The sequence below is a fragment of the Lissotriton vulgaris genome, chromosome 3_1 (genome assembly GCF_964263255.1).
Source record: "Lissotriton vulgaris chromosome 3_1, aLisVul1.2, whole genome shotgun sequence".
Classification (NCBI taxonomy): Eukaryota; Metazoa; Chordata; class Amphibia; order Caudata; family Salamandridae; genus Lissotriton; species Lissotriton vulgaris.
In genome coordinates, this window is record NC_141689.1 from 1,892,009,457 (window position 1) to 1,892,026,887 (window position 17,431).

At 44.4% G+C, this 17,431-nt stretch overlaps 1 protein-coding gene across 1 annotated transcript in view; it reads right to left on the reverse strand.

The window, feature by feature from the left end:
* Nucleotides 1-17,431, reverse strand: part of PPID (peptidylprolyl isomerase D) — a 92,382-nt gene that overhangs the window by 58,408 nt on the left and 16,543 nt on the right. The window contains exons 6-7 of the mRNA XM_086962358.1: nt 16,075-16,181; nt 1,418-1,559 (exon numbers count right to left, since the gene is read on the reverse strand). Coding sequence (XP_086818484.1) covers nt 1,418-1,559; nt 16,075-16,181 — 249 coding nt within the window. The remainder of the gene's footprint in view (nt 1-1,417; nt 1,560-16,074; nt 16,182-17,431) is intronic.

Consider the following 17,431-nt stretch of genomic DNA (forward strand, 5'->3'; position numbering starts at 1 on the left):
CGTTCCATAGATCTTGGCGCAGCAGTGTGACATCTGCCCCCACAGCTGATTTTCGCATCCATGTGTGATCGCCACCATTAGCGCCGCATTGTCCGGCCCTGATGCTTGCTGGCTACCGGCGGCTCCAGCGCCGCCATTCGGTCCCGTGAATTTATCAATCGTACCCTGCTTCGAGGCTCCACCACTACTTCCGCCTCTGGTCATGGCGGACCGCGTCGGGAGTATCTATCCAAGTTCTGCTGGGGTCAGGCACCTAAATCGCCGGGGATCTTAGTCGACGTCCACTCCCCTTTTCAGCACTCTGCGACTCCCAGGATGACTCCGCACAATCCTGTATAGCGGATCCTACACCCGCCTTGACCCACCTCGGATGCAATGGTGATTGTGTCGTCCTCACCCGGGCAGATACACCAGAGGGGTCAGTCCTGGAGGCCAGGTCACGGGGGACGTCCAAGCCAATGGCTCCTCTCTCATTCCCAAAGCGCGCCACAAGTGTGCGAGCCTTCGACCTGCAATGCGAGCTGTGGTCCATTCTGCAAGTCCCCCCTGCCGTGCCACAAGTCTTCCGTCGTTAAGTGTCCCGGGGTCTCCGTCAGGCACCTCCCATCCTGCCCGACAGCTTTGGGCTACAGTCCTCACCTCTGCCACTGTACGCCTGCGGGGTCAGCTCCCCAATGTCTCCGCAAAAGACCCACTGGTGCAGCCCAGGTAGAGTGGGGTCCGCCGCATCAGGTACCCAAATCAGGCGCGCACAAACCGCTGCACCGGCGTCGCCAAACTCCGTCCCCCGGCTGGGAGTCAGCAACTAGGCCCCACGCCTCGGGGGGCCCCCCTCCGCGGTCTCACCCCCAACGGGAACGACCCTGGTGTCCAGCGCCTGCCACAGGTGTCTTCAGGGCGACCACCGTTGAGTAGGAGCAGAGCCGGTCCTCCGCGCACCTCCGGGTCCAGTCGCTGAAGATGCAACCACCGACGATGTCCCGGACCCGGGGAGCGCCAAACTCGAGGCCCCGGCTGCACGGCGTCAAACTGGGCCGCAAAGTGTTTTAGCTTGCCACCTGGCGTCCGAAACCCCGGAGGTCTGAAAGTGTCCTCCGAGGGTGCCCCGCAGGTTCCACAAGCTGGACTACACTTTTGGTAGTGGTAGGGGTCGGGGAACAGAATAAACTGGCGGATATTTATTGGGCGAAGACTGAGCTCTTCTAGGCAGCGTCCGCCATGCACGCACGCGAAGCCACGCTCTTCTGTGTTGCTTCTTAACAGGAGCTATGATCCTGCATTTTAATTTTCTTCAGTTTATCCTTGCTTTCAAAGTAAGGCACAACAAAACAAAACAATATGCAAAATGCTTCGAAAACAAACAGAACTTTCATCCCCTTTCCATTTAGAGCAAACCAGCAACTGAACACAAACATACCTCATAACAGCTTTCAATAGCAGCCCGCCAGTCTGCCATCTTCAGTTTACAAGCAGCAATATTCAGGTTACAACTTAAAGCAATGGGATTCAGTTTTTCGATATTGTCATCCCCCGTCACATCTTTTGAACTTTCCACATACCTATCAAAACAAAGGATCCAAACTGTCAGATAAACATGTAACATACATTATATAGCTTCCCATCTCATATTACTTCATACACCCAAATATACCCTCTCCGTGCAACTTGCAGAAGGGGGTTCCAATTAGAAAAGCGCACTCACCATTACAGACACTAGTGACGTAAACCACATTGTGACTGCTATTATGGACAAAATGTGTATTGGACAGCACACATTTGTTTAATTCACATTTTTTTAATTTAGATTTTTTTTGTCCTTCACTTTATAGAAATCTGAAGCACACACTTATGAATGAAATTATCTTGTAGAGCACACTCATACCCAGGGACGTCTTGGGAGATGTTTTTATAGTAATAGTTACTAAACAAACCTGGAAACATCCCTCGCCACCAGTGCCTGTAAGAGACATTGCCATGAGTGAAGAAATACACACAAGTTAGCCGCGTGCACAAGACACATGGCTAATGTTATTTCAAATGAAAAAACATAATCTTGAGCCATATAAAATACGTTTTTGTACACTGCACATCCTGCATTTTGAAAAGTTTCAAAACGGTTTTAAATCTGAAATCCAAGCAAAAAGATTTATCAGGAAGCTAAGTGGCCTTAGTTTGGGCAGCTGGAGATGGACACAAGTACAATTTAGCCACTTACGGTTAATCCCAAATCTAAATGAGTTGACACCTAATAAAAACATTTTTTAAATGTGTGGGGTCGACAAAAGAGCCATGCAACATCTGGTAAATCAATCTGACACTACATAAAAGGTCTTTATAGAAAGAAAAAAGTGTGATTTGGTATCCAAACAAATCACAAAAGAGAATTTCTGAAATAGGGCGCAAAACAACAAACTGCCTTGATTAAAACGTATTGAAGTGGTTAGACCCATCCTCGCGTGCATCCACAATTTCAAGTTGAAAGACTATTTTGCGTAAAGCCCATTCGCAGCATACAGTTCAATTCCAGGAACACTCACCAACGCTCTATCAGGACTTTGCAGCAATCCCACTCAGAAGTGCAGTGCATGCCGACCTGCTACCCCTAATCTACAGAGTTTGGGGTCAGCTACTCCTGGGGCCACCCATTCCGCCTGATCTTCCGCTTGGACAGAAAACAACACCCGCTGAGATCCTTGGATGAAACATGTTGGATCCTGGGCATTGAGGTCACTCCCACTTAAAACCAACCTACAAAATCTTAAACTCACTTGGCCAATCGACGACCCGATGGCATAGGCACAAAACATCTTTAGGTGGCGCTACGGCAGATCTAGTGGCAATTGCACTTGAGCAACAAGTGGCACTAGACTCACTGCCCAGAGAACTAACCAGAACAGAGAGCCAATGAGACTGCCGGGCACACTATCATAATCAGTAACTTTGCAATTGTGCGGCAGCAAGAGACTGGGGCTAAAATACAGACCCCCATCTCTTCACATTCCAAAGGACCTGTAAGTCAACCTATTGGTTTTGGACTCCATATTCACATCACCATTGAGGTTATATGTTTTTATGCTTTTTCTTAAGGGGAAGTACTCCTTATCGCAATAAGTACACTTTGGATCACACCCGCTTTTTTCCACATCCGGGACGAAGCCTACCAACACACTTCTGTTTCACCAAACACTAACATAACTTGCACTTCTATTTTACACTCTCACGTGGAATGTGAAGACACCTTTTGTCGACCGACTGCCACAGCTCTGTTCACCATCTTTCCGTCATCAATTCTCCTCCCCATCTTCTACTAAATCAGCAGGAGTGGCTATTCTAGTGGCACACTCCTTTAACACCTTGGCTGCTAGGCGTTTTCCCCCTCCTGTGCTGGACATTGATATTTTACTTTATTCATGACGAGCTCAGCTCGTCATCAGCACAGCTCAACTGTGCATCATGACGAGCTGAGCTCGTCATGAGCATCGAAAGGGTTAAAAAGGTACAATGGAGTCCAAAATAGATGAAATAAAAGGCAGACTCCTAGGATACAATGTGACCATTGGGGACCGCTCCTTCGTCATGGGCACTCTTTACGACACCCAGTGAGGGTCTGGAATTCTTCCTACATGGGGCCATGACAGAAGTCATGTCTACTTCTGAGCAGACTTTTTTTATAGCTGGGGACCTCTACCTAGTTTTCAATAAGGACATGGACAGAACAGCTCAATGACATAGTCAAACAGGGGGGCTGTCCCAGGGAGGACCTTCAGTGGTTGCAGGATATAGGTCTGTGGGATATATGGAGGGAGATTTACCCACGTGCCTTAAAATATATATATTTTTTTCACACGCCCATAAGACATGCCCTGCTGGACTACTTTCTGGGGACAAAAATATACGCACACCGACTACTGCGACAGAGATAGAGCCTTCTGCCCTGTCAGACCACGCAGCAGTCTCCACCATGACACTCCCTCCAATGGAGCATCCCACTCAGTCGTGGCGATTACGGTAATTACCGGTAATAAAGGGGGAGCTGATAGCTATTTCAGTCACGGATAACAAGACCCTCAAGGAAAGGAGAGAACACCTACCCTATCAAGTCAAAGAGCTAGAAAAGATCCATGAATGTACCGGGCCCTGAGAGTTTGGCACCAGTGAACGGATGCCGGCTCACAGTTGGCGGGTATAGAATTAGACAGAGCAGAATATGCAGCTCTTTAACTAAAACACTCCTACTACATATGGGGAGATAGATGCAGACACTTCCTGGTTCGCAAACTAAGCTTAAAGAAAAGCCTAAAGGGTTCAATCCCTACGATCAGCAGACTGTAGTGCAATACTCCATGACAAATCCACAGTTTCCACTTTTAGAGAGTTTTACTCTGAATTTTACATAGGGCAAACACTTGATTCAGCCCACCAGATCACATACCTCCAAGAAGCAAAAGTGACAACTCTCCGAGGCTCAAGCCATAGCTCTGGCTAGCCCCACCCGTCCAGAGGAAGACGGGCTCTGAAATAGACAGGACCAGATGGCTTTCCAGCCAGCTTATACAAGACCTTTTGCAAGGTCTTAGCTCCAATTCTAACTAGACTTTTTAGCTCATTCACAGGCCTGGAACAGTCCCCCACCCCCCTATGATGCTGACAGATTCTATAGTCCTCATACTCAAACCCGGAAAAGATAAACAGCAATGCAGATCATATAGCCCAATATCCCTTCTTAATAGAGACATAAAACTCTTTACTAGCATACTTGCCACTAGATTGGGCCCCCACATGCTACACATTGTTGATCCAGATCAATCTGGGTTTATCCCCCCCAAAGACAATGCAGCGACAACACTAAATGTATTCTGCATATCATCGACAAAGCTAAGGGCTCGACAAGATCAATTATGTTGCCGACGATCAATGCAGAGAAGTCTTTTGATCTGGTGCACTGGCCCCATCTGGAAGAGACCTTAACCCACTTCAGGTTTGGAGAGCGGTTCACAGCATGGATACTAAGCTGCTATTACCGCTCGTGCGATGGTCAGATCGAATGGTCACATCTCAACCCCATTTTCCGTTGGCTGGGGCATATGGCAGAGGTGTCCATTTTCACCTCACCATTTCCTCTCCACATGGAACCTCTAGCTCAGCGGGTTCGACACAAACCCCTCATCACCTGCATTAACTTTCTTGGAGAGCAACACACTATGTGCCAATTAGGTCTTAGTGTCCCTGGAAAGCCCTGCCTCCGCTCTCCCAGCTTTCATGAAGTAACTGACAGAATTTGGCCATGCCTCAGGATTTTGGGGTAATGTTAACAAATCATAAGCCCTCAACCTTCATAAATCCCCAACTCTGGTATCCCGACTTAAAGCACTATACCCAATATAATGGGCTGACAGGGTATTCCTTACTTGGGAATCCAGCTGGCCTCTTCAATACAGAATACCTCCAACCTAAACTGCTGGTCGTTGAATTACTGAGGTTCAGTCGAAGACTGGTTAAAAAAAACACAAATGAGAAAAGACCTGATCCATTTGCCCCCAAACGTAGGTGGCCTTGGCTTACCAAACCTCCAACAGTATTATCAAGCCGAAAAACTGAGCGATCTCATAGGAAGGAATAGGGGTGAGTCGGAACAATGTTGGCTATTTCAAGGTAAAGCAATAGCAGGATCACACTAATGGAGGATCCCTTTTTTAGAGAGAGCACACAGACCCTAAAGTTTTTACATATTCCCCATCACCAGGGCAACCATGGAGGTCTGGAACGGGGTCGGGAGAGGCGGGCCCCTACCCTTTTCCCCCTCACCTCTCACACCCTGACGAAATGTCGCTCGGCGGGCCATTTGCTTGATGAAGAGAGAGTGGTCTCATTTACCCAGGTACACTCAGACTACACACTTCCTGAGGCAGAAAGGATGCCCAATGTCCAATTAAGTCACTGGCTCCTCCACCCAGCGAACAGCCCAGGGATGAAGTGACCTCTTACACTTGGTCAGATGTTTTGGTTACAAGCCATTTCTTATAAACGACTTCTCTGAACTTTACTCCATCTTGAGTCAGTCCTGACCGCCAAGACCTGAAACACCATGATCCACCTCATGCAATCCTCATTGGTGTCCCAATTCAGGAAACACCTCAAGACCTGGTTCTTCAAATGAATTCAGCGCTCAGACAGATCCACAGCCCCCGCACCTTGAGACCCTCACAGATGAGTAGCCACGCTTTACAAACCCCAGCATTTAAAAAACCTTCAGAACTTCAGTGAAAAAAAAAACCACAGGTTTCATGGACGTCCTAGTTAGTTGGACATTTCACTCATACAAAACAAGAGAAATTCGGCCGTTATAGTTAGTTATGCCAACTATAACTCGCGCCCCCACAATGCACTGCTGATGACGTCGCATATTACATCACTCATGACATGGTCAGTGAATTCACTGACATCTCAAATGACATCACTGATGACATCATCCATGTGATCATCTGATGCACCTCCTCACGCCTTAAATTACAGACTACCATTCTCGAAACCATAGACACACCAATACTAGTACAGCTACAATATTCTGTGCAATATGCATGCAGACCTCTAATCGGCTATATAGCATTGATCGTCTTTTAAATACTCAGTACCTACCGGTATGCAGTCTAGAAATCCTTCTTTCTGTCCCATGCACTTGTCCATTAACCCAACCAGCACTGTGTCCATTAACCCAACCAGCACTGTGTACGTATCCTATAGCATGCACACTCTTTGCTGCACTGAAATTACTCCAGTTATTAGTCATATACTTAAGGAATGGCCTACCCACTAACCCAAGTACAGGTACATTGTGTTGTACACTATGCATGCAGATCTCTAGCTACATACTATTAATACGCTCTTCTAAATACCCAGTTAATGCCTATGCAATGTTGGAACCCTTCTGTGCCATGTATTTCTCCAATCATCCATCCAGCACTATCTGCGTATCCTATCACTTCACCAATACCGAAGCACTTATCAAAAAACGCTAAACCTTTTTTTCCAGTTAATATATGTACTACAGTATATATATATATATATATATATATATATATATATATATATATATATATATATATATATTTCACACACAAGTTAGCCCTGAAAAGAGAGAGGCCACCGGCAGTATACCAATTCACTTTATTCTAGATGCGAGCAGCTTGCAAACAGGCTCCCAACAGAAACGAAAACCTTGATATTGCCAAACGCGTTTCAGAAAATTCATTCCTTCCTCAGTGGCTGTCAGGCAATCAATGTTCAAGCCGCTGTTCGTGTGCACAAAATAAATCAAAGACCTGCCCGAGTGGGCGTGGCCACTCTCCTGGCTTTCTGGGTCTCGTAGTGCCACACGGTATTCCTCTTGTGAGTCCGTTTTGAGCATTGTGCCAAATTTAAACAAAATGTACTTGCCCAGGTGGGTTGTTGTTCGTGGCTGTAGGGCCAAGCGATTGTCAACACTTTGGGAGGCGGAGTTGGAACCAGCCTTGTTCCGACGGTAATTCACAGTGGGTAGCTGGAAAGCGTGACAGGCAGCCCTACAGCCACGAACAACAACCCACCTGGGCAAGTACATTTTGTTTAAATTTGGCACAATGCTCAAAACGGACTCACAAGAGGAATACCGTGTGGCACTACGAGACCCAGAAAGCCAGGAGAGTGGCCACGCCCACTCGGGCAGGTCTTTGATTTATTTTGTGCACACGAACAGCGGCTTGAACATTGATTGCCTGACAGCCACTGAGGAAGGAATGAATTTTCTGAAACGCGTTTGGCAATATCAAGGTTTTCGTTTCTGTTGGGAGCCTGTTTGCAAGCTGCTCGCATCTAGAATAAAGTGAATTGGTATACTGCCGGTGGCCTCTCTCTTTTCAGGGCTAACTTGTGTGTGAAATATATATATATATATATATATATATATATATATATATATATATATATATATGTAATTATAGTTAGGATTTTTTTCAATGCAAAATCTCAACATTCTGTTGGGAATAACTTTGGCGCCGGTTGAGGAATCTGCCTGAAAATTTCCTTAAATTTGCCTCGCGGCGCTTCGGTCCTTCCCTGAAAGTTTGGGGGGGATTCATCAAGCGGGGGCCAAGATAAAAGGGGGGTCCCAAAACGTGTTTTCCCCATGTTAATTTCCATAGGGCGGTCGACCTCAATTTTAGCCCGAACGGCTGAATGGATTTCCACTAAACTTGGCAAAATTGTAGGGACTGGTAGCCCGATGTGCGTTTGCAATGTCTCAAGATATGTGCTCCAGTGGATTTTGAGTAATTTAGGTTAAAAAAAAATATATATATCTATGGCCTCGCTCCGGTAAGCGCACCGGGGAGCGCTCCGGGCGTGCCACGCGACTTGCGCGCGGAAAGCCGATTGGCTCTTGGGTGTCTGTAAACATTCGAAACAGTCCGGAGCGGCCGCCATCTTGTGTCTCAGTAAGATCTAGACAAAAGGAGGCAAAAACAAAGGGGGAAATGACCATAAGGGGCCAGAGTAGACCCCCCCCCTGATCCCCTAGGTTTGATGTGGAGGCCATAAAAGGGCCCCGCGGGGCAAAAAAAATGAAAAAAAAATGTTGATTTGCGCGGGGAGCGCCCGGTGCGCGCACCGGGGAGAGTACCATAAGGAAAAAAGAATGACAGAGTTTTTAAAAAATGTAGCCTTTTTTTTTTTTATAAATTGGTAGTTCTAAAAAGAATTTTTTTTCTTTTTGTTTTATATTTTTTTAATGTTTTTTGAACATTTTGTACTTTTTTTTGGCTTTTATGAACTATTTTATATTTTTTTTGTTATTTTTATGGGGAGAAACAAAACAGGGAATTCAAAATAGCTCAACTGGAGCAAAAAAATAAAAAAAATAATTTAAAAAAAAATCAGGAAAAAATTAGGGTTTTTTGGGGCAATTGTGGTGGTCACCAGCAAGCAGGATGAGCTTTATGCTCTGTTCACCATAGGAGATGGTCTTACCACAAAAAATACATGTAATTCAGAATTCCCCAAACCGTGGTTGTATGCAAGGGATCATCTCCCTGGTCTCTGGTCCTGATGGAGTGGGTTGCTTTCTTTTGGAGGTGGTGGTTGAAGATTGGGGAGGGTTACTGGCCAGTTCTCTCATCTCTGCAGCAGAATAGTTGTTCGGATGCTTGCGCTGCATGTGTCTAATCATGGTATTATTACCAAAGGAATATTTTTTGTTAGGTTCCCCCTTGAAAGTTCCATGCCACAGATTAGGCAAGTCACCTTGGGCGCATTGACTTTCTTCTTGCCCTCTGGTATAGAAAAAAACTCCCATACAATGTGCTGCCTTGGCTTGTATGGGGTATTGTCTTCTGCAGCCACCTTCTCCCCGCCTCCTCTTCTTGACCACCAATGTAATGTTGTGGTGGTCCTCTCGGTGGTGGTGCAGATTTTAAAGTACTAAATAGTTCTCAAAGATGTTCAAACAGGTCTTCCTCAGTCAAAGGACAAAGTCAGAATAAGGAAAGAAGGTGGGGTCTTTCATCATTTGGAAAAAAAACTGTCCGGAACCAATGAAGTGTTATTTTCAGGTCACATGACCCGGGTCACGTCACGTAAACGCGTCGGATGTTTACGTTGCGCGATCGTATTCGCTCTAGTGCTTCCGGGTGCGCTTACGCCATGCGTATCACGCGGACGCGGCTACGCCACGATGATGTTTTCGTTCGCAGCAATGGCGCTAACGGGACACTAACCGGTGCGCGCACCGGGAGCGTACCAAGGGAAAAAAAAAAATTACATTATTATATAAGTGTACAATATAGGATTCATTATAAAAAATATTACATTTCAGAGGTTTGAGGCCCTATATATAGTTAGGAGTTAGCATTTAAAAAACCTATGATATTCACTGAAAAAACCATAGGTTTCACACCAGTTATAGTTAGGAATTAGCATTTAAAAAGCCTATGAAATTCACTGAAAAAAAACATAGGTTTCACACCATTTATAGTTAGCATGAAGTTTCCACGTTATAGTTAGTTGGACTCACTATAACTTGCGCGTGCAATGCACTGCTGAGGACGTCACATATTACATCACTCATGACATGGTCAGTGACATCACACATCCAGCTCCAGTCACGCTTGCTGGTTACTGGAAGATCAAGTCCGGAGAGCGAGATACAAGACCTCCTCCATTCTAAAACCAAGGTACGGAGTCGATTAGATCCTTAGAGAATTCTTGAGTCAGATTCTTGGCAAAAACTAACTTAACTTAAACTCATTTACTCTTTCCCACGTACTAGGCTAGGGTTATGTACATCGGGGTAGGCGTATTTAGAAGCACCAGTTGAGTACGTTTAGTCAAAACTTTTATCATTGTATGTGACTGTATATATTTTATACCTTTTAAGTATCATATGGCTCAGAAACCATATCAACGCTTTTACAGTATTATTTCATAATACTCCTTTTACTGTACTCACTTTACTTTATAACAAGTATTGCAATTGTGGCAATTCATTTCTCTTGCATGTGAAAGAAGACCGTTCAATAAATAACACCTTTTATTGAAAACGCCAGTCTCTCTATTTCTCTGCACTCTGGTGAAACTAAGTATGCACGATTGACTGAGTGAAATAGCTATCTATTGTTTTCACACGACTCTGGAGATATACTCCTTATTCTGGAGGGAGCAAAGTTGTCATGTTTATGCGGTTGTCAGAAGCTGAATCCCTTCTTGTCTAATCAGGGAAGTTCACTCCTCCCTGTTCATTCGAGAAAGTTTCTAGTGACCTCTGAGCTAGCTGGCAAACCTAAATTAAGTCTAACATATTCAATAGAGACCAACTCTACCTCAGCCCTATGTCTAAACTATTGTATGTTATTCCAATGCGCAGAGCCTATTGGGAAAATAGGAACTACACTACAATAAAGGCACGTTATGTGAGCAAGTGTGACACTGAAGGAGTGGGCAGTACGCAAGGAAAAAGGGTGCAACGCTTGCCTTCCTGGCAAACACCTCCATGCAGGACATATGTGAAGCATGACCATGGTGCTCAATACATACTTCCTCAAAATAGTTTGTGTTGACATTCAAGCCAAGGCAGAAGCACAGGTGGGACAGAAGGTTCTAAAGCACCCGTTTGCAAACACACGCTCATTTCAGCACCCCCCTCTCTAGGAGGGGGCTTACCACAATAAAATCAATGGATAGTGATGTAAAAGAACGGCCTGAGAGCAGCCACAGTGGTCTCATTTTATAACAGACTGCAGCCCCCATCTTAGGCGTAATGCCACTGACGCTTGTGGAATGTTAGCAATGGAAAAAGTTAGCTAATAATGTCAGGTGATCCATTAGGGAAATAAACTTAAGTGGTTTGGAACCCAGTGCTTACCCGTTTGTCAGTAGGAGGAGGGGAGGGGGAGGGGGGGGGGGGGGGGGAAATCCCTCTTTAGCCTACCACCAAGGCTGAAGGCACTAAATATACTACCATTGTAACATACAATGGGACATGTGGTCAGTATATGAGACATGAAATACTGAAACGTTTACTTGCGTACTGACTGACTGATCTAACAGGCTGTTTGAAGTTTGGTATCTCTTTGGTAATCTATATTTATACAAGGACAATGTGTACAGCATAAGAGTGGGACATTGGGTGGGAGGGTAGTTGGGAATTCAGTTGTGGGGCAGAGGGAACAACAATGTTGTACAAAGGTTTTTGAATTAGAGATCCTTACACCACCATTATCAGCAAAAGACGCGGTTTACAATTTGATACTACAAAGTTGCTAATTATTATGCCCAGTGACAAAGGATTTTTGCATCCTGATCTCTTTAATCTCTCAAACAATAAAAAGTGTTTGTTAACTAAAAAGGCGTAAACCTACATTATTAGACAATTAATCCATTTATGGTAGAAAATTCCAATTAAAACAAGCCATGTTAGAAAATAAACAACTGTAAAAAACGTGCGCATTGTGAGATAAATGTCCTGCCCAAGGACCATTTTGGAGGATTAACGTCAATTATTTACAAAATAAAGTCAGCTCCTACAGTTTCAATTCCAGGTTGAGGATACATGCAAGGACTTGATGGAAATCCTGAAGCATAAATTTTTACCTTCAGCTACACTCATCCGCCCCACAGCCTTGTTACTTATTTACTGCAGTCACTATATGCATAACCAGCAACTGTACAATAGGAGATGCCAGCAAAAAGTAGTGGGAAAAGACCAAGGACCCAATCCTATTATTCTTTTTTATATTTTTAATAAGCCATTGACCACTGGACAAGGAGCAGTTTCTGCGTAGCTCCTGTTGCAGCAATCAATGGCTTGCAGAAAAATACAAGAATGAAAAAGAAAAGTGTAGGTCAGGGGGCGTGAATGATTCCAATTTAATATCAGTTAATTTCTGTAGTCTAAGCATTCGATTGGCTAGCGAGATAACATGTTATTGAATATATACATAATCATTAAAATTATAATCAATTCCTGTATTTATATGACATATAGGCTGCTGTGTGCTTTAGTAGTTATTACATCTATTACAGTTGTGGTGGTTTGCATTTTGTTAGTTATCCATCACAGGGCCTACGTTGCAGCTACAGAAACATTTGTTTTTTGTTTCAAGCAACATTCTTTAACAGATATCTGCATACGGTGTTCATTAAAGTATATTAATGGTGTATAGTCTCAGATTATTGTTCGCAGAGAGAGTACCTATAATGCATGGTGACCTTGGAGCTAGGCATCATGGACAACCAGCACTTCCAGTGAGATTCAAATTTTAATAAAATCTAGTCTTTGGTTAAAGGAGCACATGCAACTCTCTTGAAAGGATTGGCTACCTTATTGTTAGACCGGTCTTTTTGGCCTCTACCTCCTGTATTTTTGATTCTGTGCTGGATTTCGTTTTTGCTGGTTTAGATGCGTTGGACACTCTGCCACTGCTGATCAGTGCCAGAGTGTAAGTGCTCCCTGTGTAAATTGTTATGATGATTGGATATACAAGATGGGCATATTTGGATCACCAAGAAGTCCCTAGTAAAGTGCCCTGGGTGTGCCAGGGCTGGTGATGACAAATGCTACTAGTGGGCCTGCAGCACTGATTGTGCCACCCACATGAGTAGCCCCAAAATGTCTCAGGCCTGCCACTGCAGTGCCTGTGTGCAGTTTGAACTGCCATGTCCTCCTGGTCAGTGTCCCCACTGAGCAGGCCTAACCCTTCCATTTTTTGTGCACAATGGTCACCCCTATGGAAGGCTCAAGGTACCCCCCCCCCCCCCTTGGGCAGGGTGCAGTGTATGTGAAAGGTAGAGCATGTACTGGTGCAGGTGACATGCTCTAGTAGTGATCTACAGACATTTTCGTTTTTCACTATTGTAAGGCTATCTTGCTCCATTGGTCAACATGGGGGATGCTGGCTACAGTGGCCACCAGCATTTCTTCCCATAGGTACAAGATAGGACATAAGAGTCTAGTATCCCTGAACTCAGAATTTAATAACATCTTTTAGGAAAGGTTGTTTTTGAATTGTGAGTTTGAGAACAGCACTTTTAGAAAGTTGCTGTTCTCTTGTCTGACTTTCCTGTGTGCATTGGCCTGTTTGTGTATTGACTGTCTGGTTTGAGCGACAGGGGCTGGGGATTCCCCAGGAGGCTGGTGGCTGAGTCAGCCCTAGGCTGAATGACTGCATTTGCAACTTGAGTGGTGGGAGGAGATGGCACCTGGGCCTGAATAGGGCTGTGCCTGCCTTCCACAAATGTTGGCTCCACCTCCTGCTGGGCAGCTGACGACCCTGCCCCACACTCTGAAAGGAAAGGAGAAGTCAGGAAAACAAAGTGCTCAAGAAACACCCAGAACTGGTTCAGACCGGGCTCAGGGCCCACTTGCACAAAGAGAACAAAGACTTTTAGGGGTATAAGTACAGGACCCCTGACAACAGAAAATTAGATCATCCTGGAATCAAGAAGGAACCTCTGCCAAGGAGAAAGCTGAAACTGAAGGAAGATTGTCCAGCTGTTGCTCTGCTGGATTGCCCTGCTGTTGCTTTGCTACCAAGGAGAGGGGAAGGACTTTGCTTTGTGATGTGTCCCCTTGCTTGAAGGAATCTCCAAGGGCCCGAGAAGAGCTGGCTCCCTGTTCTGAAGTCCCAGGAACAAAAGGACTTCACCCCCAGCTTCCCCTGAGCTCTACTGAGAGAGTTCTGTCCTTCCTGGAGTGCGTAGCCCATGTGTGGTGCCTCTGGAAGTTATACCCGTGCTGGGAAGCTGGAAACCAAGATTTGAGAGCCTTTGCTACAGAAAAGTTATCGCATCGCTCGCTGCGGAGCGCATCCGACAGTTCGATGATATTCCTGCCACTACGAAGGTAGAGATCGTCGCAGCGCCTGTTGCCGCTGTCAGATCAGTCGCATCCTTCGTTTGCGGGACGCACCTGATCGGTGCGGGAAGTCTAACATCGCTGCGAGTGTCGTCGCAGAGCCTGTCGTCGCTGGGTGAGATCGCCGCACCGCCTGCTTGCGGACCGCATCACGTCGCTGCGAGAGTCATCGCCGAAGCCATCGCATCGAGGAGCTGCGAGAGAGAAGATCACTGCTGGTTCGAGCATAGTCGCCCCGGAGATCGTCGCAACTCCAAAGATAGTCGCATCGTGCTTTTGCGAAAACAAACTTCCTACGGAACCTACGCACCGGAATCCAGACAAGTGGCCTTCCTCCCCATACAGACCGGATTCGTCGCAACACGCCCGCTGCTGCAGCGGGGCTGTCGCAAACGCCTCCCAAGGGTCTCAGGAGCAAAGCATCGCTTGTTTTCCACCGCACCAGCTTCTGCTTTTGGAATTTTGCCTCAACTAAAGGTACTGCGAGCTAAACGTGTCGCAACTGAACTTTTCACGCAACTGTGGATTATTTTATCGCAACCTAAAGAACTCTTTTGAAACCATATTCTTGAACTGCGTATGTTGGATTTGTCGTTTTGTGTAGTTTAGATTAAAAACCTTTATTTTTCTAAACTGTTGTGGAGTCAGTTTGTGGTGTTTTCACTGTGTTACTGTGAGTGTTGGTACAAAAGCTTTACACATTGCCTTCCGATTAGCCTGGACTGCTCATGCCAAGCTACCTAGAGGGTGAGCAGGGGTTATCTCAGAGAGTTTCCTCCTTGCCCTGACTAGAAGCAAGGGACCCTATTTAGACAGTGGTACCTACATCTGCCAACTAGAGACCCCCAGATCTAACACTTATATACTCTGGAACCAAGTGTAGCGTCCTCACCAGCCCGGGACAAGCAAATGAATGTGCCCCACATGGAGCTCTGGATTGTACGTCTCGATTCCTTAGCATACATACAATCACACATTGCACTCGTATTAATGAATAAATGTTAATAAACACACCATAACACCTCCCAGCAAGTTATGTATTTCCTTGTTGAGTTCGCCCAGAACCGCAATTGTCCTAGCGCACAGTCTCACAACACTACACCAAGCATTGATCCACACAAACATAACCCCCAAATATCACACTTCTTGGTCAGCCACCATACCATTTTTCGAACAACTATGAAAATCTATGAATACATTGTACCAAATAGGTTTATAGACCAATGCTCATTTTTTAAATTCCAACCGTCATATAAATCAAGCAACTCAGGCCACAAAGATAATTTTGCAGTTTGGTACAAAAAAAAGTGTTCAAGATAACTACAGCAAAAATACAAACGTGCCCCACTTATCAAAATAAAGAGTGGAGAGCGTAACTGGTTTTGTGCAGCAAGTGGTACTGGTACACTTATTTCAGTATTAATGCTTTAGGGTATGCTGCTATGTACACCATACGACCATAACTATTCTACAGTACACCTATGTTCAGAGAACATCAGTTTGACTTAAGGTCCTCAAACTTAACCATTTTACTACTAAAGTTTAATTTACGCTGTGGTCTTATGTTTTACATGCAGCACAGCACACAATACAATTAGTCGAAATTAAGTTCACATTTATGAGTTACAAAACAATTATTGTATTACATTGACCACAATAAACACAAAAAGTAATAAGATGAATCACTATTTTACCTCAATGCTTTGTTGTATTTTTTTGTTGCCATTTCCCAGTTCTGAGATTTGAATAAAGTGTTTCCAATATTCTTTACATCTTCTGCTATGGAGACAATCTTCTCCACCTAACAAAAAAAGAAGTACAGATCTTTAGGAGAACAATAAAGATATGTAACCATAAGGGTAATAAATAAACACACTTCTCGTTACAAGCTAATAAGGAAAGGAAGGATTACCGATCACTAGCTGTGTATCAGTAACTGTGGCAGGAACAGTCAATAAACATAGGATTTTATGCACATTGGATTCCATATAGTAATTTAGGGATATAGTGTTTCTTGAATATCTCATAAACAGTACAGGTCCACCAGACTGCTGTGATAGCTATTTCTATTGGTAATGTGGCAGCCTGAATAATCATGCAAGTTTCTCCAAGTTAACAGTAAAAGCGGACAGTAAAAGTGGCACATTCAAATATGTAGACTAAAAGTGTAACAACAACAATACAAGAAATTTCACAAACTTTCCAGCAATATGTATACTTTACAGTGGCAAACATGTTGCTCACAAAACCATTTCCTCAAAGTAATGACAAGGATTAAGCCTGCCTAATGGCTGTTCCTGCTATCACGGCCTCATCCATTTGGAAAAAATTTAACAAATATTTACATAACTAAAATAATAAATGAACAGAACAATGACTACAGTAATAATCAAAAGTTGGTACTGTGAACCTTAATCAAGCAACAGAACATATGGTGAAATTTAGAGCCTGGTACAGAGTAAACACACTGATGTGCAGTAATTACTATCTACTATGCTGCCTGCCATCAAATAAAGAAATACGTGGGAGCCTATCTTGGGAAAGGTTGACAATAAAGTAAAAATACAACTTAGCCCATTAAAAAAAGGCCATCAATACCAAGAAACTTTAAAATGTTGATTTAACTTATAATAATGAATATAGCTAAGTAGGCTAGACACTTAGGGCCTCATAACAATGTCCGTCGGAAAGGCTCCGAACGGCATTCAGTTTGTTCGAATCGATGTTGGAACCAATTGTGAGAAGTTGGCCTGATATATGATGCTCACTAGTTCTAGTGATCGCTGTGTATCAGTCCAAACAACCCCTATGGTGATTGGTTGTAAGTCAACCTAATAGACCAGCTATCCTAATGGTAGCATGGACAAAGCAGTCTTAGGCTAAACTCTTTTGGCATGTGAAGCCAGCTGTTTTACCACATATAACTCCTTGAATACCAAGTGAAAGGACACCACACAGGTTGTTATGAAAATAAACAAGTATTTATTAACTAACATACACCTCTTAACTCTTTATGAGATAAGAGGGCTAAGCACATGACAATCTCTTAGG